Raw genomic sequence first — 27,928 nt, 5'->3', positions numbered from 1 at the left:
TTAAGCACCTTGCCAATGATTGGAGTCATATAGTCCAGAGCATTGACTGGAGTCCGACTAGGTTCAGATCTCACCTCTGATTAATCATCCAACCTCTTTAGTCCTCAATTTCCTTATCTCTAAAATGGAGTTGGACAAGATGGCTTCTGAGTGTCCTTCCAGCTCTAGATCTATGAACCATGGGATTCAATGAAGTGTTAGAATTGAGATTTAAATGCAAGTCTATTGTATTAAAAGTCTTTCTATCTACTAGTCACCATAGCACCTGCCATGCTAACCATCTCTTGTTTACTATGGCTATTAGAAGTAGTGGTTCAGGGGTAGCTAGGTGGTACAGTGGATAAAGCACCAGCCCTGAAGTCAGGAGGACCCGAGTTCAAATCCATCCTCAGACACTTATTAGCTCTGTGACCCTGGGTAAGTCATTTAAACCAGATTGCCAAGAAAAAAAAGTGGTTCAATGCTAAGGGTATTGCCAATGGATTGCTTGCCATCTTGGGGAAGGGGAAGGAGAAAAAATTTAGAACTCAAAATCTTATAAAAGTGAATGTTGAAAACTATCTTTACATGTAATTGGAAAAAATAAAATACTGTTAAGTGGAGGGGGAGGAAAAAATATGGTCTCAGATATCTAATAGCTCTGTGTGACCCTGAGCAAGTCAGTTAACTTCTTTTTACCTCAGTTTCCTCATCTGTAGAATGGGAAAAATAATAACATCTACTTCCCAGGGTTGTTTAAGTATCAATAACATAATTATAAAGAGTTAAGTATAGTGCCTGGCACATAGTAAGTGCTATATAAATATTTTTACTAAATTTATTATTATTATTATTGTGTACCAACTTACTTTTGTCAGTGAAAAGAATGAAGGTTGATGTTTTTCAAAGGAAATAAATTGCCAATTATATGTATAAATAGAATGATTCAATGAAGGATCAGAATACCAAAGAAGAAAAACTATATTTAGAAATAGGTCTATCATAGATCATTGGTTAGTGTCACTGTCAGCTGATCAACCCATTTCCAAGGATTCAGGAAAATAGTCTCTAGTTTATCTTCTTTTGGTTTTCCTTTCAACTCTAATAACAGAAGTCTTTTCTATGGTTTGAGCCAAAAGAATTGGAGTATGTCTTCCCTTCTTTCCACTGACAATAGAAACCTTTGAAACTATGGCAAACCATCCTAAAATTCAGCCAATGGCTCCATATTGTCTCTACTGTGGTGAGCTCTGAGGCCTCTGGATTGTAGCTATAGGACTTAACTCTAGAAGCTATGATGAGACCGGATTTCAAGATCTTCTCTCTTCACTGGTTGGAGCATCTTTGCCTCTGGAATGGGAAAGACTCAATAATATGGAATTTTCTACTTGAAACTGCTGATGGTAGTTTCTAAAAACAGATGAAAAAGGAAAGCACTGGAGATATAAAACTAGTTCATGTGTGCAGGCACATAGACATATTTTGAACAGAGATAAGTATATATGTAATTTCTTTTTATAATTCCATTAAAAGAATTCAAGTTAATACTCCATAGTCTTACAAAAAATTTTAAACCTGTCACTGTGGTTTCAAAAAGGACATTAATCTTCATCTCTAGGTTAAGATGTCAGGCATAAGAACCTTGATTCAAAGGCATATATTAAAGCTACACGCTTAGTTTGTTCCAGTCTTTGAACCCATAAACCCCAGTGTTCAGCTTTTCTTAGCCTCAGTCAGGAATTGAAATATGATGCTTCAAGGTCTTCTCTAACAACTGCTTCATCCTGCCTGTGAAATTTCCCAGAAGCTATTTTTGTATTTTTTGATGACTAAAGCACTTTTATTTGCCCTTATTTAAGTTGGGGAGCTTGAAAAATGAAATGTCACGAAGTTGAAACTTGATTTTTTAATCTTCAGTGTGAAGTTTATAATACAAATCTTCCTCCAGCCCGCAGAGATTGTACCAGAATTTTACTATATAGATCTTTTAACTAACTGGCTTCTGCTATCTTTTTGCTATCATATGAGCTCACTACTCTTTAGAGGTGTCAGCAAATCTTGCACATTGTGATAAAAGTGGAGAGTGTTAGGAATTTAAATACCTCAAGAAAGAAGATGGAATATATGTAATCTTAGTCTTTAAACTAATATAATTCTATATTAGTCTTTAAGCTAATATAATTAAGCTAATATTCTCACCTGGATGAAAACAAACTAAATTGTGGGTTCAAAGCCCGCTTTGCTGCTTACTATCTTTGTGACACTGAGCCTCAGTATCCTCATATATAAAATTAGTTGATAGGATTAGATGACCACTAGGTCCCTTGTAGCTTTAAAGCTGTGATCCTATGAGTTAGAAACCATGAGATCAAATTATTATTTAAAGATTTCTTTTTCTCTCTGGTAGAGGTGGTAGACAGTCATTATTTAATTTGATTCCTATGAAAAATGAATCTACATTTTCATGAAATGAGACTTCTACATTTCTCTGTGAAATTTGCTTTTATCATTGTTGTTGTTCAGTTGTTTTCAGTCTTGTCTGACTCTTTGTGATCCCGTTTTGGGTTTTCTTGGCAAAGATACTGGAGTGGTTTGTTGTTTCCTTCCCCAATTCATTTTATAGATGAGGCAACAGAGGCAAACAGGACTAAGTGATTTGCCCAGATTAACACAACTAGTAAGTATCCAAGGTCAGATTTAAGCTCAGGAAGATGAGTCTTCTGGTTCCAGGCCCAGCACTATCCACTGTGCCACCTAGAAACTTACTTTATATTGCTTGCTTTTTCTTTAGGAAAAGATTTGCTGTTCAGCAATTCACATTGTCTACTGACACTGTTCCACCATATGCTGTTTAGCATTTAGGTGAAATAAAAGGGGAGAATCTTAAGACAAAGAAAAATCTAAATAATAATTGTCGATCAGTAAGTATTTATAAAGCACCTATGATGGGCCAGATACTCTACTACACAGTGGGGATATAAAGGCAAAATTAAAATAGTACTTAACTTTATTATCTGTATGTCTCCTAATTCTCTCTGTTCCATTCCGCTCTCATTTAGATATATGGAAATCTCTTGCCTGGGAAGTATGAGAGAGTGGCTCTCTATAGGGACATTTCTAGGACTATAATAATAGAAATTTCTCCTTGCTCTCTATCCCAGCCTTTTTGTTTTCTGAAAGTGGATACACACTTCAGTTTTTTGCTATTTGGTTGTAAAATAGAAATAGAGGAAGATGACAATAGACACAGTTACTAGCAAGCCTTTATTCTTATAATGAAAGACTCATCATTTTGAGGGATGTTAAACAGGCATTCTTAAACCTTTCATCCCCTCTACTGAGATAATTATAAGGAGGAGGGAGAATGGAAAAGGTCCTGTTTACCTTAGCATTTTAAATATCCTCATCCCTGACAAATATATAAGGGCAGCCTACCAGAACACTGGGCTGGAAATTTGACAATGATAAGAGAAGAAGACATTTAGCCTTGCCCAAAAAAGGGGAAGGAAGGAAAGAGAAAAATAAAGAAATTAATCTTTGCCATAATCTGCTAGAGAAGACAAATCATCCTGATTCCATCATCCTCAGGGAGCGCCTTACGTGAGCTACCCAGAACTCAGCTTTGCTTATTAAACTAGCTAATGGTTGAAGAAAAAAATTCAGTTCATTTTTTTTTTGTTAAGAAAAATCAATGTGCTCTGATCTCTTCCTTGTCCCTCTTTAGTTTAAGAGGAAACCCTCTCTTATAAAAAAAATGAATGAACCACAAGAAATGGAATGGACAATAAAGCTATATTTTCTTTCCATGATCCTTTTGCCCTTAGTGACACTCCTGACCTTTTTGTGTAGAGTAGTTTGGGAATCTTATGGCTTACTCACCAGCCTGGGTTCTGACATCATTTCCCTTCTGAAGATAGTTTTCCCCATCATTTCTTAATGGGGCAATGACTTCCTGGACCAGATATTTAGCAAAGCTGAAAAGTTGCTGATATTCAAACATTGAAATGATTGTTCACTATCCCAAGGGATTGTATGAAGTACAAATTGGGTTTGTATATGAAGGATAAATACAAAGGAAGCAATTCAGTGGGCATGGGGGAGGGGGAGGAAATCTGTAAAATTTCTTGTTTATTCATCATTTCATCATGATACATGTGTATCCACATGCATTGGAAGTTAACTAATTCCCAAAGAAAATAAGATAAATGAGCAGAAACAAATTTCTGCAATTGACCAGATTATCCCACTGAGAATCCAGGAGATTGAAATACAATAAAATCTCACTAATTAAAATAAACTGGGGGCAGCTGGCTAAATTATAAACTTTTTTTTAAAGAAATGAAATTTTCTCATGTTCAAATACCTAGAGTAGCTAGAATCTGGCAAATGAAATACTACTTAACAAAGGATGTTAAGGGATTTGCATACAAAATTCAGTGTAAGTAGTAAATCAGTTCTATGTTGATTGGTGTTTCTACACTGAGTATATTTGAATCCACTATTTTCTCTGCTTTGCTACTTCAATGTACTGATTAGATCCTCAGTTAGTGGCCATTCCTGTGAAAAGTATAGATTGTTACTTATCCTCAGTTGATTATTGTTCATTTAGGAATCTCACAGCCCTGTGGCTAAACAATCAGGATGGTTCATATTTATATTGCCCCCCCACAATGATTCCTTCTTCAATGAACTTGGTGGCTGTGATAATTCGAGAGATGAGGGGAGGGAACAGGACAAGAGGTTGCTATAATATAGTGAAAAATCACACTGGATTTGGAATGATGGAACTTGGATTCAAAAGCTTGTTTGTTAACTGTGACGTTGCAAAAATCACTTAACCTTTCTACTTCTCATCTTCATATATAAAATAATTGTTGTAAGGATCAAATGAGATACTGTAACTTTGTAAACCACAAATTCTCCATGTGAGTCTTTAGTAGTAGTAGAATTGAATTAGAATCCTCTCTACAAAATTCCTAATCCAGTGTTCTTTCCACTATTCTCTCCAAAAATTACAGAGTCTTAACCTAAAGAAATGAACCTCTAACAGTGGAATCTAAAGAACTACAAAAAGCCAATTGAGATTTTTTTTTTGGCAGAAGGCCATTTCTAAGTCTTTCTATAGCAACTGAAATCTGGCTTCTGACCTCATCTTTCAACTGAAAATGCTCTCTCTAAAGTTACCAATGATCTCTTAATTGCCAAATTTAATGTCCCTTTCTAAATTCTCATCCTTCTTGACCTATTTTCTATGCCATTCAACACTGTTATCCTCTCCCCTCTTGCTAAGACCCTCTCTCTTCTCCAGGTTTTGGTGACATTGATCTCTCCTGGTTCTCTTCCACCTGTCTGACTGCTCATTCATAGTTTCCTTTGCTGAATCTCCATCCATGGCATGCCTGTTAACCATGAGTATCCAGAAAGGTTCCCTCTTAGGCTCTCATCTCTTCTCCCTCCATACTGTCTCACTTACTGATTTCATTGGCTCCCATGGGTTCACTTGTCACCTCTATGTGGATGTTTCTCAGACTGATATATCCAGTCCTAATCTTTCCCCTGAGCCCTAGTCTCTCATGACCAACTGCCATCTGCACATCTTGATATCCTAGTATCTCAACATCAACATGTCCAAAACCAAACTTGCTGTTTTTCCTCCAAAAGTATTCTCTCTTCTAAAATTTCCTATTACTATTGAGAAACCACCATCATCCAGGCTCACAACCTCAGTATCATCCTTGATTTCTCTCTCACACCAACTACATTTACCCAATCTGCAGCCATGTTTTGTCCATTCACACCCTTTGTTTACATTGCCTCACACTTGGACTATTGTAATAGCTTTTTTGTCTCTGCCTAAAGTCCTTCCCCACTCTAATCAATCCTGCATTTGATTTCCAAAGTGATTTTCCTAATTTTCCTGATGGATAGGTCTGATCATGTCACCCCACCCCCACCACTCAATGAACCATAGTAGCTTGTTATTACCTACAGTTTCAAATACCATAAAATGCTCTGTCCAGCATTTAAAGACTCTTACATCCTGATCCCTTCCTACCCTTCCGGTCTTCTTACCCCTTACTATCCCTTCCACATATTCTATGATCCCCCATACTGATCTACTTTCTATGCCTCAAATGTAATAACTCTATTTCCTTGACTCCATGACTTTTCACTGGCTACCCATCATGCCTGAAATCTCTCTCCCTCCTTCTGCTTCCCGCCTCCCCTGGCCTCCTTCAAAAAGCATAAATCCCTTCCTTTACAAGAAGCCTTTCCCAGCCGCTCTACCTCCTACCCTTGACTGCTCTGAGATTGCCTTCCATTTATAATATATGCATCTTGTGTGGACACCGTTATTTGTGTGTTGTCTCCCCCAATAGAACATGGGCACCTTTAGAGCAGGGATCGTATTTTGCCTTTCTTTGTATAACTTGCACATCACACAGTTCCTGGAACAGTCATTACTTAATAAATGTGTGTTAACTAACTGTTGACTGATCTTACAACCTCTAGCTAACAGTCCACTTGATCTTTGCAGGGCTGTTTCTTAGTTTGTCAAAAGGACCAAATGGCCTGTTAGAATCAGCTAGATGGCAATAGAGAATAGCACTGGGCCTGGAGTCAGGAAGACCTGAGTTCAAATCCAATCACACAAACTTACTAGCTATGCAGTTCTGGACAGATCACCTAACCTCTCTGCCTCAGTTTCCTCAACCAAAATAAAGGGGATAACAATAGTATATACTTCCAAGGATTGCTGTGAGGATCAAAGGAAATGTTTGTAAAACCCATCACAGTGCCTGGCACATAGCTTGTTTCCTTTCTTTCTCCTCTCATTTCATCAGCAAATATTCCCCATAAAGTATTACAACTATCAATTTTTTTATGAAGGAATAGTTGGGTCTAAAAATAAACTATGACTCAGCCACACTGTAGACAGGACTGAGAGATTGCTAAATGAACAAAATAATCACATGAAAACAAGTAACAAATTTATTGCAAAGAATAGTCTGCGCTTGATAAATCTAAGAGATTACATGAAATAGCACAATTCAGTGCCCTTTCTACTAAATGTCTGTGTAAGTTCTAAAAAGGAAAAAAATTACAAATGGTGCCTTAGATGGACTTAAGCATCAGTATTTACAACAATTGGTAACAAATTCATCTTTATTTTGGCCTTTTGTTTTCCACAAGAAAAGGAGTGTGATTAAAAATAAGAAGAAACCCTCCTCTTTTACTAAGCTTTTATTAAAATTAATAACTTTGGTTAATTACCAATGAGAATCAGTATCTTTTCTTAGAATCACTGAAGCAGATAATCCTGGGGGATTGAAAGTGTCCCTGGAGAATTTGAGGCAAAGGTTAGATATGCTGATGAACACAAAAATACTGCAGTTAAACAAGCTCCCTTTAAATAATTCAATCAAATTGTCATTCAGAGAGTACCAGTGTGAGCATAGCCCTCACCATTAGCAGAAGAGGGGTGTGTGTGTGTGTGTGTGTGTGTGTGTGTGTGTGCGTGAGTGCGCGCATGTGCTCGTGCGCATACATTTTCCTTCTCAAAGGTGACCTTTTCAACCTTCATTTTAGCTAAGGGATTAAAATATGATGATCCCAAAATATCTTGACCTGGTATAAATTAACACTAGTCATATACTTAAGTAGAAGCCAGCTTTGGGCTAATTGGTAAAGAACAGCCCCTAATACTAGATCAGGCCTGGAAATAGTGATTTAAAGCAAAGACGGCTCAGAGGGTTTTATTTCATGAGATATGACTCAGAAAAAGGCCGTCTCACCCCAAAGTAAACAGGAGGATCTAATAAAGTTCAGAGTTCTTGGATCTACCCTGCACAGAAATAAAGGTTTATATTTGTCCTGTACATGATTTATCTACAGTGTAAGTTCTGTAAAGTCAGAGACCATGTTTTATCTGTGTATGTATCTCTCAATGCCTAGCACAGTATATTGCATATAACAAGTATTTCAGACACATTGAACAAATGAATGAAAGTAAAACTATACTTGGCACCTGAGTACTATAAAGACTTGACTCTTAAACAGATATAGTACATATAGAATATATATATATATATGAAAGAAAGAATAGAGAACAAAGGGGACTAAAAAATTATATCATCTCTACAGTTACTAGATACAATTATAAAATAATCAAACTCATTTCAGACGTTACACATGAACAGTTTCATAACTTCGTGATTACAACAGATAACCTGAAAATTATGTCCACAATGTGAAATTTGTACCATAATAGGAAACTAAATTTAGAAATAGTGAGTGTTATTAATAAAAAAAAAACAAACATGACATTAGTAGAATTAGAAAAGAAGTTTGGTTTTTAAAAGATAAAAATATCCTTGTTAGAAGCTTCCAGAGACAGGGACAAAACACCTCTCAAAGCCAGTCATAGACATGAAAAGGGACAATAAATATTTTATTATAGGATGCTTTCAAGAGACTTTGGGGAGCAACTTATTCAGAACATGGGAATCCCATAGAGTAATAGTATCATATTTTTAATCCCATATATGTATCATCAGGGCAATAGAAATTAAAACTTTATGATATGCTGGCTGAAATAATTTATTTTAAAATTCCCCCAAAAAACCATCATGGCATATAATAAAAGTAAAAATTGAAACAAAAGTAAGAGTTCTGGCTAATTTATGTTCACAGTTATGTCATAGTTTTTATGTTAAGACTTTAAAACGTGACTTTAAAGAAAAGAATATAGCACAAGGGGTTGAAATGGAAGTGATGAAACTTTAATGACGATAAACAGAATTTATAAGAATCGACACCTACATGTGATGCTTTTTAGACTTTTTTGAAGGGCATAGTGGCATAATGGATGGTGAGCTGGTCTTAGAGCCTGAAGTCAAGTGCTGTTTCTAATGATTACTGGCTGTGTGACTCTGGACAAATCATTTATTTGTTCTAGGTAACTCTTTAAAACCACAAGTTGGACAGAAGGTATCAGCCTGCATTTGCAGAGAGACCTTTCCTGATCCAAGAATTCCCTATAGCAATTGAATCACAGATCTACTCCCTATCCTTAGAATCTCTAAATTAGCACATTATCCCAGTTTCTCCCAAAATTAAACATCTAAAAATACAGGTGGCAAATGATAAGGTGAAAGCATTGCTTTGTGTGCCAGTTTTTTTTCCTATGACCTCAATTGTTATCTCATAGCTTATGTGTAATATAGGTAGATTGTCAGTAATATTGGGGGGGGGGCATCCTTTGTTCATGAAGAGGACCTTTACTTCAGGAAGGTGATGTCATGACTTGTAAGTGAATTCATTTTAAGTGAGAAAGAGCTATGCAAAGTCACCAGCCTCATTTTCTCCTCCAGAGCCATCTAAGTCCAGTGGTAAGATATAGATCAGGACAATGGGAGATGGCCCCACAGGAAATAATATCCATTTGGGGTTGACCAAGATTGATTGCCTGAGTGAGGTAGTAATATCTAATTATGATCACTTAGGAAATCACTATTAGTCCTCAGATAAGCGTGCCCATTATTTGATGTCCTCTTTCAGGCCAGAACACTATTATTCATTGTCACTGGTTAGATACATTAAGTTTACTTGTTAAAAGTAGCTATGTACAAAAGACCATTATCACAAATTGTTTTGTTTGAAGATAAGCAGAACTGGAATCTCTAAGAAAGAATTAAAGAAAAAAAGTTACTGGAGAAAGGAAGCCCTGGTATATTTAGCCAATCAACTAAAGAATAATACCCTATCATAGTGCTACCTACTTCTTTGTTCTGTGGGGCAGCTAGGTGATTCAGTGGATAGAACCCAGGATTTGGATGCTAGAAGACAGGAGCTAGAATCCTGTCTTAGACATTTACTAACAAATCACCTGACCTCTCTGTGGTTCAGTTTCCTTATCTATAAAATGGGGATAAAAATACAGTCTACTTCACAAGGTTATTGTGAGGATCAAATGACTTAACCTATGTAAAGTACTTTGTAAATATGCTAGCTATTATTATAAATCTGGGTTTCCATGATCAAGGGCTACATCTATGTCTTGAATCATTAAGCCTATGTGGCCTAGTTAGCTTCTTTGATCCAGTAATCTCACTGCTAGGTATATACACCAAGGAGATCATAAAAAGAAAGGTCCAACATACATCAAAATATTCTTAGTGGCACTTTTTGTTGTAGCAAAGAGCTAGAAACATCAGGGATGCCCATCAATTGGAGAATGGCTAAATAAGCATGATACAGTGATATAATATTTATAATAGCATGATATATTAATATATAATAGAGATGGTAAAGGTGACGAATTCAGGGAAACACAAGGTATATATATAATCAGATGCAGAAAAATATTAGCAAAATTAGAAAAGCAATATACAAAATTACTATAATTATGTAAATGAAATCACTAAAAGGAAACCAACTAATTGAAAAATTAATAATGGTCCTAGATAATAGTTAATGAAACATCCTTCCTTCCTCTTGATATAGAGGCAGGGATAGGAGGGCAGTACACATTGTTAGACAATTATCAGTTGTTTTTCCTTAATTGTTTTCCTTTCTTTTTTTGTAAGGAAGTGTTTAATTCCTGGGGGAAGGGGAAGGGAAGTATTCAGAAGTGCCTATTCTGTAAAAACAGAATTCATCAGTAAAACAAATTAAAAAACGACAAAATAAAATGGAGACAACGGTTCTTGTACCCCCTGCCACAAAGTGTTATTAAAGAACTGTGTGACCCCCTCAAAAAAAAAAAAAAGCTGGACTTTCTCACAATGACTGATTTGTATTATGCAGAAGAGTGTTCATTTTGTTTCTACTTATTTCTTTGGCACCTACAGATCTGCTAAATGGAATGTTAATGCATTGCTAATTTGGTGTTTCCTGGGGCCTCAATTAAAAAAAAAACAGTCAAAAACTGATAATAATGGAAGAAGTGAGTAAAAAAAAAAAGTTGTCATAGTCCCAGAATAATCTGCACTAGCTAAAAAAAAAGCATAGTTATATTATAGAGTTGTCCTTTGCATACCAGCTTACCATACCAACATATGCATACCAGCATACCATACTCTGCCTACCATCTATATTGGTTGTAAATGGTGAAGGACAGTCAACTCTGATGGAAATATGCGATGAAAAATAGATTCCTCAAAGAGTTACTACTATTTATTCCTCAAATAGATTCCTCAAAAAGTTACTACTATCACCACAAAAAAAAAAATGCCTTTTCCTGAGACCTCAAGGACTGTTTAATGAGAGAAGCATAATATAAAAGGCACATTCCTTCAACACATCATATAGAAAGGGGACATCAATACAGCAGTAGGCTTGGAGTTATAAGATGATAGGGTAGTGTAGTCAAATGAGTCTTGGGTATGAAGTCAAAGGATTGAGCTTCCTATCCCAGGTGGCATTAACCAGAAGAGGTTCGCTGAATTGACATAGGTCACCCAAGCCTTGGACAAGCCATTTAACCTCTCTGGTTAAATAATCCTTTGTGTGTGGCTTTGGAAAGTTCATTCAACCTCCTTGGGACTCAGTTTCCTCAAACATTAATAAAAGGACTGATATCTAAGGTCCCTTCCAGCTCTAAATCCTATAATAGGTGATCTGTACTTGAGTTCTACTTAAGATGAGATTTGTAATAGATTTTATAACACTCTTTCTGAGCCTGAAAAAGATGTTTCCTAATCTAAAAAATGAATCAATGATACTTGTGCTGGCTCTGTCACGTGGCTTTTGTGATTAAAGCATTGTCTAAAGCACTATATAAATGGGATCTATCACTCTTCTTAAAATGTGTACTTTTTCTTTGGTATTGCAATACATTCTAGTATTCATTTACTAAGTGTTCCCTTTGGTACAATTTCAGTGCTTTCTGTCCTGACCTGAAGCAGATTTGATAGTGTGCCAATTGAGTCATAATCGGAAGCTTCAAAAAAAAGTTGGCAAAGAACTACAGCAAAGTTAAAAGAAGGTTTTAAAATATTATTATAATACATTATAGTAATATGTTATATTATAATAATATTAAAATTTTAAAGAGAATTTATATCAGTAAAGATTTTTAAAACCAAAAGAATCATCATTATTTCTTTTCCTTTTTATTTGTTTGATTATTTTTAGCATTCATTTTTTTTTTTAAGCAATTGGGGTTAAGTAACTTGCACAGGGTTACACGCCAGTTATTTTGTGTGGGTGTTAAGTATCTGAGACGGGAACCAATCCTGGGTCTCCTGACTCCGGGTCCAGTGCTCTTACTGTGCCACCTGGCCGTCCCTAAGCCTTCATTATTTTTTTTTTATTTTGAGCTCCAAGTTCTCATTCTCTTTTTTTCCTTCTCTCCTTTTTATTTTGAGCTCCAAGTTCACATTCTCATTCTTTCCTTCTCTCCTTCTCTCCATCCCTTTCTCCTTCCCTCCCTCCTTCCCTCCCTCTCCCTCCAGCCCCAAACAAATGCCCATTTTACATGTGAAATCATGTCATTATCATTATTGAAGATGGCACTATATTAGGATCCTATACACTGCAAGTTAAGGTTCTCTGAACTTCACAAGTTTACAACTGAAAACAGAAAACATTGACTCCAACAGTTACAATTATAGTATGTGTTGAACAACAGTACAGCAGGCTTATTTTGGTTGGTTGGGAGCTGCCAAGTTTGGATAACTAATTTTCTAGGAATTAAAATAAGCTTAACATTAAAATAATACTGAACCTAATTTAATCTTTGATAATTTAGAAGGCATTTCAGAATTTTTCAATACCCCCAAACTAACAGTCATGTGCATCAATAGTCATCCTAGAATATTATAAAGCAGTCTTGATTCTCTGAATGTCTAGTTGTAATTCTGAATAAATGGGAATTTAACAATTACACCAAGCTCTTTTACTTGTGTGCTATATATTTTTCTTACAAATCAATGGACTGACTCTACACAGCTGATTCAGAAATAACTCCTACATCAATAATAAGTTATTTCACATATGCTAAAATGTGAATTTCATCTCTGTGCTGTTCCTAAGTACTAAGATCTAATGCTTTTTATTCTGTTTTTGAAGAAAGCATTCATGGTATATAGATGTGGGGCTTCTGTGCTTTCTGTAAATCTTTGTCCTCTCTCATTACTTATTCATTACCCACATTTTCCAACATAGTTTTACTATTTCTGCCTTTGAAACCTTCCTTTTTATCTTCCTCAACACATGTCAGACCATAATCTGCCATTATTTTCATGTTGGGTTTTTTTTTCAAGTACTTAGTGTGCCTTTTAAAATGAGGGAATCAAACGAAATGGCTTCTGTTGCAGCAAGCACCCCAGCATCCCCAGGATGCCTGCCAACACAGATTCTTAGATCTACTTTTCTAAAGGAAAGAAACTCAAAATGGTTTAACAATCTTGCCTTAATCAATCAAACATATCATTTGCCTAGTTCAGGGGAAAATGTCAGCATCCCAAACTTAAGAGTTACAAGCAGAAGTTATAAGAAGACAGAGAAACATTTCAGCAGACAGGCCTCTAGCTGTCTGACCATTACATCCATACCTAGTCACAGTTACCAGAGAGGGAAGCACCAACATCTGGGTTTTCAAAGCTTGACAGCTTCCCAGAGTCTCATCTGGTCAAATCACACAACACTTCTCAAAGTGAGCCCCAAAATAGAGCCTCACATCACGGTATATATAGCCTTCTCCTGGCTCAGAGAATGTCACAATCTTCTTGACCAACTGCCCAATCACAAGAGCACCAAGGTGTGGGCATTCCTGAAAACCAAGCCTCCTGCCACAGGCTCCAGGTACACTTAAGCCTATCAAAGGGCCTAGGGGCAGGGAAGATCTTAAATTCCCATTCCCATAACAGCTTCTCAAGCCTCTTCCAGACCAAAGACCAGATGAACTTATGAAGTCTAAAGGCACAGACGCTGCAAATAATGAATTGGGCCCAGAACTAAAAAGGAGGAGTGCAACAGGCTGTTGATTAAATTGGCTTTAGGAAACTATAAAGTTCTTTTAATGAACTCAAGTTTAGGCCTGAAACAAGATCAATCTTTTAATTCCAGTATTCTACTGTTCTATATGTCTCTAAGGAATAGCTTAACCACACACTCTGAAGAACTAAAAATGAGTATCATTCAAAGAACAATGTGGAAGCACAAGTGGGTGTAAGCAGGCTGCAAGACATTACCAACAAGAAACTATGAAGGAAAACCAGGGTAAAGAATATCATCCAGTGAATAGAACACCAGTCCTGGAGTCAGGAGGACCTGAGTTCAAATCTCAGACACTTAACACAAAAACTACCCATGTGACCTTAGGCAAATCACTTAACCCCAATTGCCCTCCAAAAAGCAAAAAAAAAATATATCATCCAAGGAATATATGAAAAAGGGGCCAGTCATGTGGCAACAGCAGGGGATAGCTGATATGCAACCAATGTGTTCCAGTGGCATCCTTATGATGTCAAGCAAAAGCAAAGCATTCCTTCAGCACATTGGGAGGGCTCCCAGTGCTGAGCTTGTAGGAGGACATGGACAAGAATCATGCATGAATGGGTTTCCATTTATACCCTTGGGTAAAACATCCACCTTCAGTGTATAGCCTTTTATTAAGAAATGAGTGTAAAATTATTAATAATTGCTGCCTAATGAGATCACAATGTAATTTAGTTCAGTGAAGCAAATGGGCAATAAAATGAGGTTCACAACAAGAGTTCTATCAGTAAATTCAAGTTTCTAGGCTTGAATCTCAAGGTACTAAATGAACTGACAGATATAGTTGCCAAGCCAGTATTGGTAATCTGAAAATTCCTAGTGAATGGCAGATATAGCACAAGAAGAGTAAAGGGGGAAAGGACTTCTGAAGCTTTGTAATATAATGATTTGAGGCTCTACCCATAGGGCAGAGCTAGATTCTCCAGGATAAATACCTTCTCATAGTCTAAGGAATGGTGATAAGGAAGGAGACAGAAGAAAGGTCATGTCTTAGCGATCAACAGAAGAAGAAATTGACTACTTGCTGCTCAGATGTATCAAGGTGGTTCTTTGTTGACTTGACAAAAAATAGGAATATAAGGTTATTTTTAAAGTTCAGTTTTATTTTATTTTCAGTTCTAAATTCTCTCCTTCCCCATCCCCTCCCCCACTCATTGAGAAGGCAAGAGATAGAAAACCCATTGCAAATAGAAAGTCATGTAAAGCAAATTTCTGTATTAGTCATGTTCTGAAAGAAAAAAAAAGAAAGAAATTTAGTCTGCACTTTGAGTCCATCAGTTCTCTATATAAGATATTTTTCCAAAGGAATTGATCTAGAATATGACAGAGAATTTTCCCAAGATTTCTCAAACCTGATTGAACAAAGTCCAATAAAAGTTACTTTATATGGAAACTTGCAAATCTAGAGCTTTTAACAGAAAGTGAAGGGAGAAATTAATAAGCAGATAAAGCTGCCATTCAAGATGGGTGGAGCATTGGTGGGGGAGGGTAAGGGGCACAGTGAATAGAGCACTGGCCCTGGAATCAGGAGGACCTGAGTTCAAATTTGGCCTCAGACACTTAACACTTATTAGCTGTGTGACCTTGAGCAAGTCACTTAACCCCAATTCCCTACCCTCCCCCCTCCAAAAAGCAAAAAAAAAAAAAAGGTGGAACATATTAACAGATAATGGACTATTTAGCTCATCAGTAGTAGCAGAACACAATGGAGTCAACACTTAGGATAAGCAAGGAAAGGATGAAAGTACCTAAGAGCAATGAGTTCAAACTACCAGTCCTGTGTGATATAGATTCCAAGGTACTGAAAAAAACTAGGGCAAGTTATATATGAATCTATGTTGATGATCACTGAAAAATCATGGTGAAAATTAGAGGCTCCAAAAGACTAGAAATGGGCAGATATTCCTTTTTTTTAAAAGGGGAAGGACTTTAAACTGGTGAGATGGACAAAATTATTCTAAAAAAATTATCAAATTATCAAAAAGATGAATTATGAGCATTTGGGAAGAAAACCAATTGTTTCTAAGAGGATTAATCAAGAACCAGACTATCTCCATGTGCTTTCCTGAGAAAGTTATTAAACTGGAAGAGCAGGAACATATAATAGATATAGTTTGCCAGGATTTTGGCAAAGCCTTTGACAGATTTTTTCATGATAACCTCATGGAAAGGATTGAGGGATGTGGGTGCACAATGATAGTATAGTTAGCTGGATTTAGAACTGGTTGGTTGAATAAACCCAAACAGTTGTGATTAATGGCTTGGTGTCAACTTCAAAGCAGGTTTCTAGTGATAGTCTGGGGATCTGTCCATGGTCCTGTTCTTTGAATGTTTTTATCATGACTTGTACGAAGATGTAGACCATTAAATTTGCTATTGACATGAAGTAGGGAGGCATAACTAACATATTGGACAGTATCCAAAAAAACTCAACAAGTTTAAAATAGCAAACCAGATCTATTCAAATTTTTAAAAATGAATGGCTCAATCAACAAATTTTTTTTAATGTACTAAACATGTACTGTGTCAGGCATTGTGCCAAGCACTAGAGATCCAAAGAAGAAGCAAGAGTAGTCCCTGTTCTAAAGGATGTTATATTAAAATAGAGAAGACAACATGTGCTCACGAAGGTGTGCACATGTTACATACACATTGGAGAGGGATTCAAAAACTTAGCTGCACAAATACAAGATAATGGAGGCAAGAACAGTCAGTAGCTCGTATCTTTAAAAAAATATCTGGAGTTTTATGGAACTTGAAGCCTAATATGAGTCAACAGTTTTATATGACAACCAGTAAAGTTAATGCAATCAGTCTTTGGCTGCATCGTGTCTAGGACTAGGAAGGTGAAAGTACTGTTATGCTCTGCCCTGGTGGCATCACATTTTAGAAAATACAGAACTAGAGTTTATATCTAGAAGAGGGTAACCTAAGACAATTGAGAGACTAAAGACCATGAGACCATGTCATATAGGGTTTAGTCAAAGGAACTAGGAATATTTAACCTAATGAAAAGAAGACTTTGTGTCCCTAAGAATTTAAAGGTCATTTGAAATATGGCACAAATCTGGTTCTGCTTGATCCTAGAGGGCATAACATAGAAGAATGGGTAGTAGATTTGGAGAAGCAGATTCAGCTTTATATAATAAAAAAAACTAACAATTTGAGCTATTTCAGAATAGAAGGGACTACCTAGGGAGGTTATCACCAGAGACCTTCAGTCAGAGGTTGAGTGACTACTTTTCAGGGATGTCATATGTACAGATTCATTATTAAGCATGGGGTGAGCTATTTTAACTCATTTTTGAGGTTTCTTACTCCATTCTGACAATTGGTAAGCATTTATTATGGATCTATTGCATGCCAGGTACAGTGCTAAGCATGGGAGATACAAAGAAAGGTAACCCCTGCCCCACAGGTGCTCACAACGTAATAGGGGAGACAACATGCAAACAATTACGTACGATATTTGTACAGGATAAATAGGACAGAGTCAAGAGAGGAAAGACACTAGAAGCAATCGGGATTGGGAAAGATATCATAGTTGATGGGATTTTAGCTGGGACTTAAAAAAAAAAAGCCAGAGGTAGAGATGAAGAAAAAGAGCATTCTAGGCACGGGAGAACAGCTAGAAAAAGTGCCCAGAGCCAAAATGTGAGGTGTCTTGTTCAAGAACACAGAAAAAGAATCCAATATCACTGCATTGGAGAAGGAAAGGAATGAGTATTTATTAAGTACCTGCTGTATGCCAAGCACTGTGCTTTACAAATGTCATCTCTTTGATCCTCACAACAACCCTGGAGGCGGGGGTAGGTATAACTGTTTTCCTCATTTTACAGTTGAGAAAACTGAGGCAAATGGAGGTTTGTTTTTTTTTTTCCTTTTTCCTAGTGACTTGCCCAGGTTCACACAGCTAGTAAGTATCTGAGGTAAGATTTGAACTCAGGTCTTCCTGACTCCATGCCCAGTGATTTATCCTCTGTACCACCTAACTGCCTCAACTTTTTTTCTGATATGTTTATATTCAACTATGGGGAAGCTTTGAGTTTTGGAGGGTTTGAAGCAATAAAATATAATAATATAAGCAGTAGCTTATCACTAGATATGTGCACTGGCTGTTTCTTATACCTAGAATGTCTTCCTTCCTGATATCTAACTTTTAAACTCCCTGCCTTACTTCAAAACATACCTCAAACTCCACTTTCTGCAGGAGAGTTCTCCTGGCCCTCTGTTTCTAGTGATTTCATCTTTCAGGTTACTTTCCACCTATTCTGTATACACTATACATGCATGTGGTCAAGTATGTATGTATTATATGTGTGTATATATGTATATACATATATATACTTATACACATATTTACATGTATGTTATCTCCTCCATTTATATATAAATGCCTTGAGGCTGGAAGTATGTGTATGTGTGTTTAATTTTTCTTTGTCTCCTCAGCACTTAGCATGCCTGTCACATAGTAATCATTTAATAAATTCTTCTTGAATTGTTGATTGACAATAAGGGAAAGACAATAATCTGAGAGACTATATTTACAGTGTCAGCATTTCAGGCACTATTGGTACATCGTTAGGAAAAAGGAAGCCTTTTATTTGCCAGAAGGGGGGATTAAATTTGTGACTTTATTGGTAAAAATAGAGGGAAATTCTGATAAATTTATTTAGAGCCTGCTAAGCTCCAGGGATACAAAAATAATCAAAAGAAAGTCCCTGCCTTCAAGGAGCTTATAATCTAATAGGGGAGAAAATAGGCAAAGATATACAAACTATATAGAAGATAAATAGGAAGTAAATAAGAGAGGGAGAGCAATAGATTTATGAAAGATTGGGAAAAGCTTCCTGTAAAAGATAGGATTTTAGTTGGGACTTGAAGCCAGAGAAGCCAGTAGGTGGAGATGAGGGGAAACTGGTAGGTGGACAATCAGAAAAAATGCTCAGAAGTGAGAGGTGATTTGTCTTTTCTGTGGGACTACAAGGCCAGAGTCATTGGATCAAAGAGCATTTGGCAAGGAGTAAGAGGTAAGAAGACTGAAGAGGTAGCAATCTGGTACTGGCTAATAAATAGCATGTTGGATCAGTGGATTAGTTTAGGTACAAATTACCTTGTAGCAAATGACCATAGCAATCTAGTAGATGATAAACTGAAAGATCCAAGCTTTTGGAACAAAAACTCATTATTTGACAAAATCTGCTGGGAAAACTGGAAAGCAATATGGCAAAAACTAGGTATAGACCCACATCTCACACCATATACCAAGATAAGGTCAAAATAGGTATATGATTTACACCTAAAGGGAGATACCATAAGTAAATTAAGAGAGTATGGAATAGTTTATCTGTCAGATTTATGGATAAGGGAAGACTTTAGAAAGAAAGAAGATATAGAGAACATTAAAAATGTAAAATAGATCATTTTTATTACATAAAATTAAAAATTTTTGCACAAACAAAACCAATGCAATCAAAATTACGAGGAAAACAGAAAACAGGAAATTATTTTGCAAAATGTATCTCTGATAAAGGCCTTATTTCTCAAATATATAAAGAACTGAGTCAAATTTATAAAAATGCACATCATTCCCCAACTGATAAATGGTCAAAGGATATGAACAAGTAATTTTCATATAAGGAAATCAAAGCTATCTATAGTCATATGAAAAAAATACTCTAAATCACTATTGATTAGAGAAATGCAAATTAAAGCAACTCTGAGGTACCACCTCACACCTATCAGATTGGCTAATATGACAAAAAAAATGAAAATGTTGGATGTTGGAAGGGATGTGAGAAGACTGGGACATTAATGCACTGTTGGTGGAGTTGTGAACTGATCCAACCATTCTGGAGAACAATTTGAAACTATGCCCAAAAGGCTATAAAACTGTGCATATACCCTTTGACCCAATAATACCACTACTAGATCTACATCCCAAAGACATCCAAAAAAGGGAAAAGGACCTATTTGTACAAAAATACTTATAGCAGCTCTTTTTGTGGTGGCTTGGAAATTTAAGGGATTTCTATCAGTTGGTGAATGGCTAAACAAGCTGTGGTACATGATCGTAATGGAATATTTTTGTGCTATAAGAAATGACAAGCAGGATGATTTCAGAAAAACCTGGAAAGACTTACATGAACTGATGCATAATGAAGTGAACAGAACCAAGAAAATATACACAGTAATAGCAGTATTGTTCAATGAAGAATTGCGAATAACTTAGCTGTTTTTAGCAGTATGAAGATCCAAGACAATCCCAAAGGGGGCTAATGATGAAACATATTATATGTCCCCAGAGGGGGAAAAAAACTGATTTATTTGAATACAGACTGAAGTATGCTATTTTTCTTTTTTTTTCACTTTTTTCATTTATTCAAGTCTTCTTGAACTAAATGACTAATATGGAAATGTTTTATGTAATTACACATGGATAACCTATATCTGATTGCTTACCATCTCAGGTTGGGGGAAGGAGAAGGAGAGAGGGAAACAGCGATAGAATTGGGAACTCAAAATTTAAATTTAAATGTAAAAAAAAAAAAAGACTGAAGAGGTAAAAGAGGGCTTGGACAAAGCACTTTGGATGCCAGAGGATTTTGTATCTGATTTTGGGGGCAATAGGGAGCCACTGAAATTTATTGAGTTGGAGAGTGACATGATTGGACCTACTCTTCAGAAAGGTTACTTTGGTGGCTGAATAGAAAATAGACTGGAGAGAGACTTGAGGTGGGCAGACCGACCAGAAGGCAATAGTCCAGGCATGAGGCATGATAAGGGTCTACATGAGGATGGTGGCAATATGAAATGAGCGAAGGGGGTCATATTCAAGATATATCACAAAGGTGAAATTGAGAGACCTTGACAACAGATTGGAGGGGGCAGAATGGTGAGAGATGGTTAGGAGTCATGGATGGCACCAAAGTTGGAAATCTGAAGGCCTGGGAGGATGATCCTGCTCTTTATAGTAACAGGCAAGGTAGGTGGGGGAGAGAGAAGGTTTAGGGAGAAAGATAATGAGTTTGGTTTTGGACATGTTGAGTTCAAAATGTCTATTGGACATCCACTTTGAGATGTCTGAAAGGCAGTTTAGAGGTGCAAGATTAGAAATCTGCAGAGATTTGGGGGCAGTATAGGTACATTTGAGAATCATCAATATAAAGATGGTAATTAAATCCATGGGGGCATATTAGATCATCAAGTGAAGTAATCAAGAGAGAGAAAAGAAGAGACTCAGGCCAGAACCCTATAGGACACAGGGTATTTCTCCTCAAAGGGTTCATATTATAATTATTTTTTAAAGTCACATACCTAGTCTAGTGAAATTTATTATGTGAAAAATGAAGCCCAGAGAGGTTGTGACTCGTTGAAAGTTAGACATATAGAAAGGGTCTGAGTCAGAATCTCATGCATTTGTCTCTGTAGAGAATTTCTCCTTACTATGTCAGTACTGTCTGCTCCATGTTGCTGGTTTCTGGCACAGAATGAAGGTTCTTTGAGAGTGAGAACTTGGCCATTGTATACCCCATTATGGGGCAGCTAGATGGCACAATGGATATCGTGCTGGGCATGGAGTCAGGAAGACTCCTTTTCATGAGTTCAGATATGGCCTCAGACATTTACTAACTGTGTGACCCTGGGCAAATCACTAAACCCTGTTTGCCTCAGTAACTCATCTGTAAATCGAGTTGAAGAAGGAAATGGCAAACCAATCCAGGATCTTTGCTAAAATAATCCCAAATGAGGTCACAAAGAGTTGGACACAACTGAACAACAACAATAACAACAAAATATCCCTTTATATAATAACATATAGTGATGTACATGATGATACAATTTTCAATATAACATTTCCGCAGCTTTTGTTATATTTTCATTGGCAGTTTTTTTTTCTTGCATTTTTAGATTGTCTTGCAAAACTCAAAAACACAAACCTCTTGAGAATGACTGGGCACCCCAGCACAGATCTTTTCTCGTATCTCTTCCTATTTCCTCTAAAGCTAAACATAGAATTGATAAAGGTGTGAACTGGGAACAAGAACCCCAATTATACAAGACAGAATATCTTACATAAAACACATACTTTTACAAACATTGACTGCCATATTACCAGCTATCAGAAAGAAACACCATTCTATTTTTACTGCAGTGCTCAATCTTTGCTTTACTGTTGGCAGGTGCTGGCCTTGATGGAGTAGAAGAAATTAAGCGCCATCCTTTCTTTGTAACCATCGACTGGAATGTAAGTTGTATATTGAATGTTCCCGAGGTTATGCTAATATTAGATGAATGTTAATGATAGGCAGATGGAAACTGGAAGATTACTATATTCAGACTAATTGGGACTAGACACAATACAAATACATGTGTATTCCACATAAAATTACCCCAACCAACATCAGTTTACAATCAATCTTATAGGCAAACCCCACTGGAAATCTCTAAAATTCTGTTACAAAGTTTTGTGAATCCAATTAATGACATTAGGTGGGATAAGCCTGTATGTCAAAAAGTCAGATAATCCTGGGACACATTTTAGAACTTTCTTTCAGCTTAGTTACGGCAGACATACAGGAAAATGGAATAGACATTATTTCAGAAGTACTGAGAATGGCCTTTTGTGCCCCCTCTATTGGGACCCCTACTTGCTTAGGAGAGAAAAATTCCTTTAACAGAACATTCTGCACTTACAGATGAGCTCTAAAATGAACAAACCACCAGAAGGTGTGACACATTGACACATAGTCATTCATGCTAAAGCATAAATGGTCAATATCATGTCTTTTCTTGAGAAAAAACTTTTATAAGTTCCTAGGGATAAGACCATAGCAATTTTTGGTACCTAAAGGATAAGAATGAAGGAAAAACATGGAAACCTACTGACAAATGTCAATTTCACAATTTTACCTAAGGCCATCCCATGAGTTAAGATATCCTCTGAGGTCCTTCCAGCTCTGAGATTTTATGATTCTATACATGGAGGAGGATACTCTGTCCTGATGAATGAAAGTAGAGAGATTTCTTTGTATACAAATGCAGCTTGTATAGCCAAATGATTCCAGAACCTCAGAATTCTTTAGCAGGAGCCAAATAAAAGAGACTGCATAGTAACTTTTTTTTGGTAATATGAGTCATAACATTTTCAGATTGTACAATGTGTTTTCATTTGGTATAATGAGGTTCATTTGAATAGTATTTGGATTCTTTTCTATAAGTGATAGCAAATGAGTATAGAAAGATGTGTTTGACTAGAATGAAGTGGAATCATTGTAAAAGTAAAATGCCTATACTTTCACATACTCTGTTTAGCAAAGTAGATGTAGTCCCCCACTTTTTGCCTCTTTATACATGTGTGTATGGTAGTGATGACCTCTGACTGGAGAGATTAGGGGAAGTTCATCTCGATGAACTGAGCCTTGAAAGACAAGCAGGATGTGAATAGGCAGTGATGGATGAAAAGGGGAAAGGAAGCAGCATGAACAAAAACAGAGGATTTTTTGTTGTTTTTCTTTAACCATGAAAAAGAGCATGGTTTAGGTTAGCATCGGGTTCAGGATCTGAAAGGAGTCAGTCTTCATACTTAAAGGGTGCCAGTTTTGCTAAAGGAAGCAATTCTTACATACAGTGTTTCATCTCCTATATCCATGCTTTTTACATTGACTCTTTTCTTTACTTGAAATACACTTTTTCTTTACTTTTCTTTACTTCTGACTTCAAAAAAATCCCAGCTTCCTATAAGGTTCAACTCAAGTACCACTTTCTACATGAAACCTTTTCTGATTCCCCCAATTGTCAGTGATTTCCTTCTAAAGTCACCTTGTTTCTATCAGACACATACCCATATTGTCTCCCCAAGTTTGACTTTTAAGCTCCTTAAGAGCAAAGATGGGTTTCACTTTTGTGTTTGTATGCCTGGTGCCTAGTACAGTGCCTGGAACATAGTAGATGGTCGACACTTTAAGGAAATGTGCTCTCTCTCTCCCTCTCTGACATTGTAAGATTTTTCAACACTTCAGAAAAAAAAAAAAGAAAAACCAGCCCTGAAATTAACATATGTGACTGCAATCGCCATCTTTTTTATTTGTTATTTATCTTTCACCTTTTCCCTTTACTGAGCTAAATAGAATTTAAATTGAAAGAGTATGAGAGGTTCTTTGTAAAACCTAAGTTTTAAGTGCAGTTTACTATCCATTTTCTCAAGAAGATAAATTTGAAAAATAATTTTTGGGGAGGGATATAGTAAACCACATACATAATTTCTATGAAAGACAAAAGTGACATGAAATTTTTAAATGGGAAGAGCATATTCTTTCTATGTCCTTCAGATTGTGTGTGTGTGAGAGAGAGACAGAGACAGAGAGAGAGAGAGAGAGAGAGAGAGAGAGAGAGAGAGAGAGAGAGACAGAGAGAGAGACAGAGACAGAGACAGCACATTTCTTTAAAGTGTAATACAAAGTGTCCCAAAAGTCTCAGTGTGGTTTAAAGCTATTAAGTCTTAAAAACTGCACTAAGACATTTGAGACAATCTGAATAAATTTTAGTTATTATTATTTCCCTGGATCAGTTATATCAAATTTTATGTAAAGAACCTTAAAACTTAAACCTTCCAAAGGACCCCAAACTCATGCTCTAACAATTTAAAATCTATCTCAGACTAAAATGAAAATATTTTACATGATTGCATATGTATAACCTATATCCAATTGCTTACTAGATCAGGGAAGGGAGGGAAGGAGGAAAGGATAGAATTTGAAACTCAAAACTTTAAAACAATGTTTAAAATTATTTTAATATATAATTGGAGGAAATTAAATATTGTTAAAAATAAAATCTGTCTCAGAAAAGGGAATAAGAGATGAGAAATGCATGAGTCAGTCAAGAAACATTTAAACATTCATATTATGCCAGGCACTGTAGTGAGCACCAAGAATAAAGGAGCTTACAGTCTAATGGAGGAGACAGCATGCAAACAACAATGGGCCAACAAGATAGAGAGTATATGGGAGGGGATCTCAGAGGGAAGACACTAGCAAGTTGGAGGTGGGAGGGGGAGGAGCGAGATGAACCAGGAAAGGCCTCTTACAGTGTCATAAAGGAAACAGATAGTGACTGCACATATGCTATTTCATTTGACCCTCAAACCAACCCTGTGAAGTTGGTAATACAAGGGACACTGTTCCCATTTACCAGATAAGCAAATAAATAACTTCTCTAGTGTCAGATGCAGTAGGTAGTGAGTAGCAAAGAGAAGCTAAAACTCAAATCCCGTAATTGTTACAGGCTATATGTAAGGAGGATTTTGTTATCCTTCTTAGAGTTAGTTTCTCAGGATCCATGGCCATGGGAATGTCTAGTTTCCAGGTGTTTGATAACTCCCAGAATAGCCCCAAAGATTCTAAATAATAGTTCCCAGAATCATAGTGACAGACAGTCCTATTGAGGCTGTGCCATGAGATAAGGGGAGACATAATGTAATATTTACTATGCTTTCGCAGAATGACAATATTGCTAAAGTTAACCTGTGAGCTTCATGTTGGCAAGATGCCTTCTTTGTCTTTTGCCCTATAAAGCAGGTGGGCACTGGTCATTAAGAGAGAAACCATGGGGAACTCATAGGGGAGAAACCACAGGGAACCCATAGGGGAGAAACCACAGTGAACCCATAGGGGAATCTGTGTGTGCCTCAACCAGAACCCATTGAGGCTTGAGGGGATCTAGGGGAGTGCACAAGTGTACATTTCTTGAGTGACCCCATGGAAACATAGGGGTAGTTGTCCCCCCTTCTCATTGGCCCCTGCAAGAAGAGTGATTAGGGAATGCTGTAGGAGCTGGTTCTCCTAGCAACCATTTGAGAAGACTAGATTAGATTATTAACCCCACAGAAACTGTCTGCCTGTCTGACCAGATCAAGAGTGAACTTTTTAAAAGCTAGAGACAAAACTCCAGGGTCTCCTGTGTATTATCAGTGAAACAAGGCTCAAGGGAAACCAGACAAAATTTCCTGAAAAACATTGAATAAACATGTTCTGCCTCTTTAAAATATCCTATTGCTTGGATTTCCTGGCACTTTTGGGTTGCTGACTCCTGGCCCCTGGTTGCTTTCAGGAAGCACTCAAATGTAATATTGCTACAGACTGGAGCTTCTGTTTTCTTGTCCCATTGAAGTAGGGAGCAGCCCATGAAAGGAGAGAGGACAAAGGTGGTGAAGAGGGTCATCATAAAATGATGACATTTAGGCAAGGGGTGCTCAAGACCCCAAAATACCAACATACTGGGTCCTGCCAAACCTTCTCTCAGCCAAAGAAAAGTAAAGTTTATTAAAAGTTTGCCATATTGGGTAGACTCTTAAGGAGCCTCTCTATCTGTAAGGCTTGTATTGGACAAGCGGGTTTGTATTGGACACAGAGCAAGTCTGTGCCAGAAAATTCTATGGTGCTCTCACACATGGAGGTAAGATGGAGTCATATACAGAAAGGTTGTGGGTGGAATCTAGGGATGGTTCTGAGGAGGAGTTTGGGGAGGGTCTTCAGGAGGAGTTAATGAGGTCAGACTCCAATAAATGAGTGAAGTTGCTGGAGGCTACCTGGAGACAACAGACAATGGTGGGCTAGGCCAGTTTTAGGATGTAACTGTTGAGGATCCGGGGTGGGAGATAGAGGGATAATGGAGGGTTAGGATAGCAAGAGTAAGAGATTTGGGCCTAGCTATAATGAAAGACTTATGGCCTCAGGCAAATGCCTCCACAAGTGAGAAGATTCAATCTGAGTTCAAGGGGTTTCCCAGAGCCTGTGCCTTATCAGTGGGACTCAAGACAGAATGGGCAAGGGTGGGTGGAATTAAGGAAGGCAAATACTGCAAAAACAATTAGACAATTTTTTTTCCAGCCTAAACTTTTGAAAGCTTTAGGAAGGATGGGTTAGTATGCCTTGCTAAACTCCCAAGTCAATGTGCACTTTGTGCTGAGGCCCACTTCTTTCTACCATGCCTTCATGATAACAGCCCAGCTGTCAGCAGACCCCTCAAGGGTGGAGGTAGATTTGGACAGCAAAATAAGCATTGGTCTTGTGCAAATTTTTAGCAATGATCTCTGTATTGTTAAGGGGAAAGGTCCCTGTTATTGCAGAAATGGTAATTGTGTTCCTACTGCAAGTACATGGTATTTTGCATTAGTTTGCATGCAATCAGCCAGCATCAATACTAATGTGCTAGATAATTAACATTGATTTGAGGAAGAAGGGTTATTTCAGGGTTTGAGGATTTTTATGGATTCAGAAAGTAGCATATAGACAGATCTTTGGGGTAGAGGACTGTCTCAGATTCATTTGTACATTTTGAAGGTCTATTCATTTAATCTTTTTTTTTTTTTGGAGGGGCAATTGGCGTTAAGTGACTTGCCTAAGGTCACATGGCTAGTTTTTTGTGTTAAGTGTGTGAGGCCAGATTTGAACCATTTAATCTTATTTATTATCATTAATCTGTCAAAGGAAAAAAGGACAAAATCTAGAGGAAAAACATCTTACATGGATTTCTATGCACATAATCAGATGGCCTTCTATAGCTAGCAGGCTCCAGAAAAACCCCAACTTCTACCCTTGCCACTTTATTTCCTTCTACCCTCTAATTTCACTCTCTAGACCAATGGTCTCCAGATACCATCCTCAGTTGGGCAACCTACTCAGCTTTGGAATGCCTACCCTGGAGCCAGCAAGGTCATGATGGACCAGCTTGAGTACAAAATCACTTAGCCAAAAGGCCCACTCTATTTGGCCAGCCCCACCCACAATCCACATTCCACCCCAACCATCTTCTGGCTCTTATTTGTATATTGCCCTTAAATCCCTTCACCCTGGAAGCACAATGAAGGGGATACCTCCCTTGATATTAGAAAGAGTATATCAATGAATTCTCTTGTGACCCTATTTACCATCTCTGATTTTCA

The 27,928-nt window shown here is 37.1% G+C and overlaps 1 protein-coding gene across 1 annotated transcript in view; it reads left to right on the top strand.

Annotated features, from left to right (window-relative positions):
• Positions 1-27,928, top strand: part of RPS6KA2 (ribosomal protein S6 kinase A2) — a 308,664-nt gene that overhangs the window by 206,176 nt on the left and 74,560 nt on the right. Inside the window, exon 11 of the mRNA XM_069070411.1 lies at positions 22,167-22,231. Within this exon, the coding sequence (XP_068926512.1) occupies positions 22,167-22,231 (65 nt within the window). The remainder of the gene's footprint in view (positions 1-22,166; positions 22,232-27,928) is intronic.

This window comes from Petaurus breviceps, unplaced genomic scaffold, assembly GCF_028583685.1.
Source record: "Petaurus breviceps papuanus isolate PSGF00001 unplaced genomic scaffold, PetGlider_PUasm1.0 90808, whole genome shotgun sequence".
Classification (NCBI taxonomy): Eukaryota; Metazoa; Chordata; class Mammalia; order Diprotodontia; family Petauridae; genus Petaurus; species Petaurus breviceps.
Note: the sequence above shows the minus strand (reverse complement) of the source record. Positions and strands in the feature narration are given on the sequence as shown.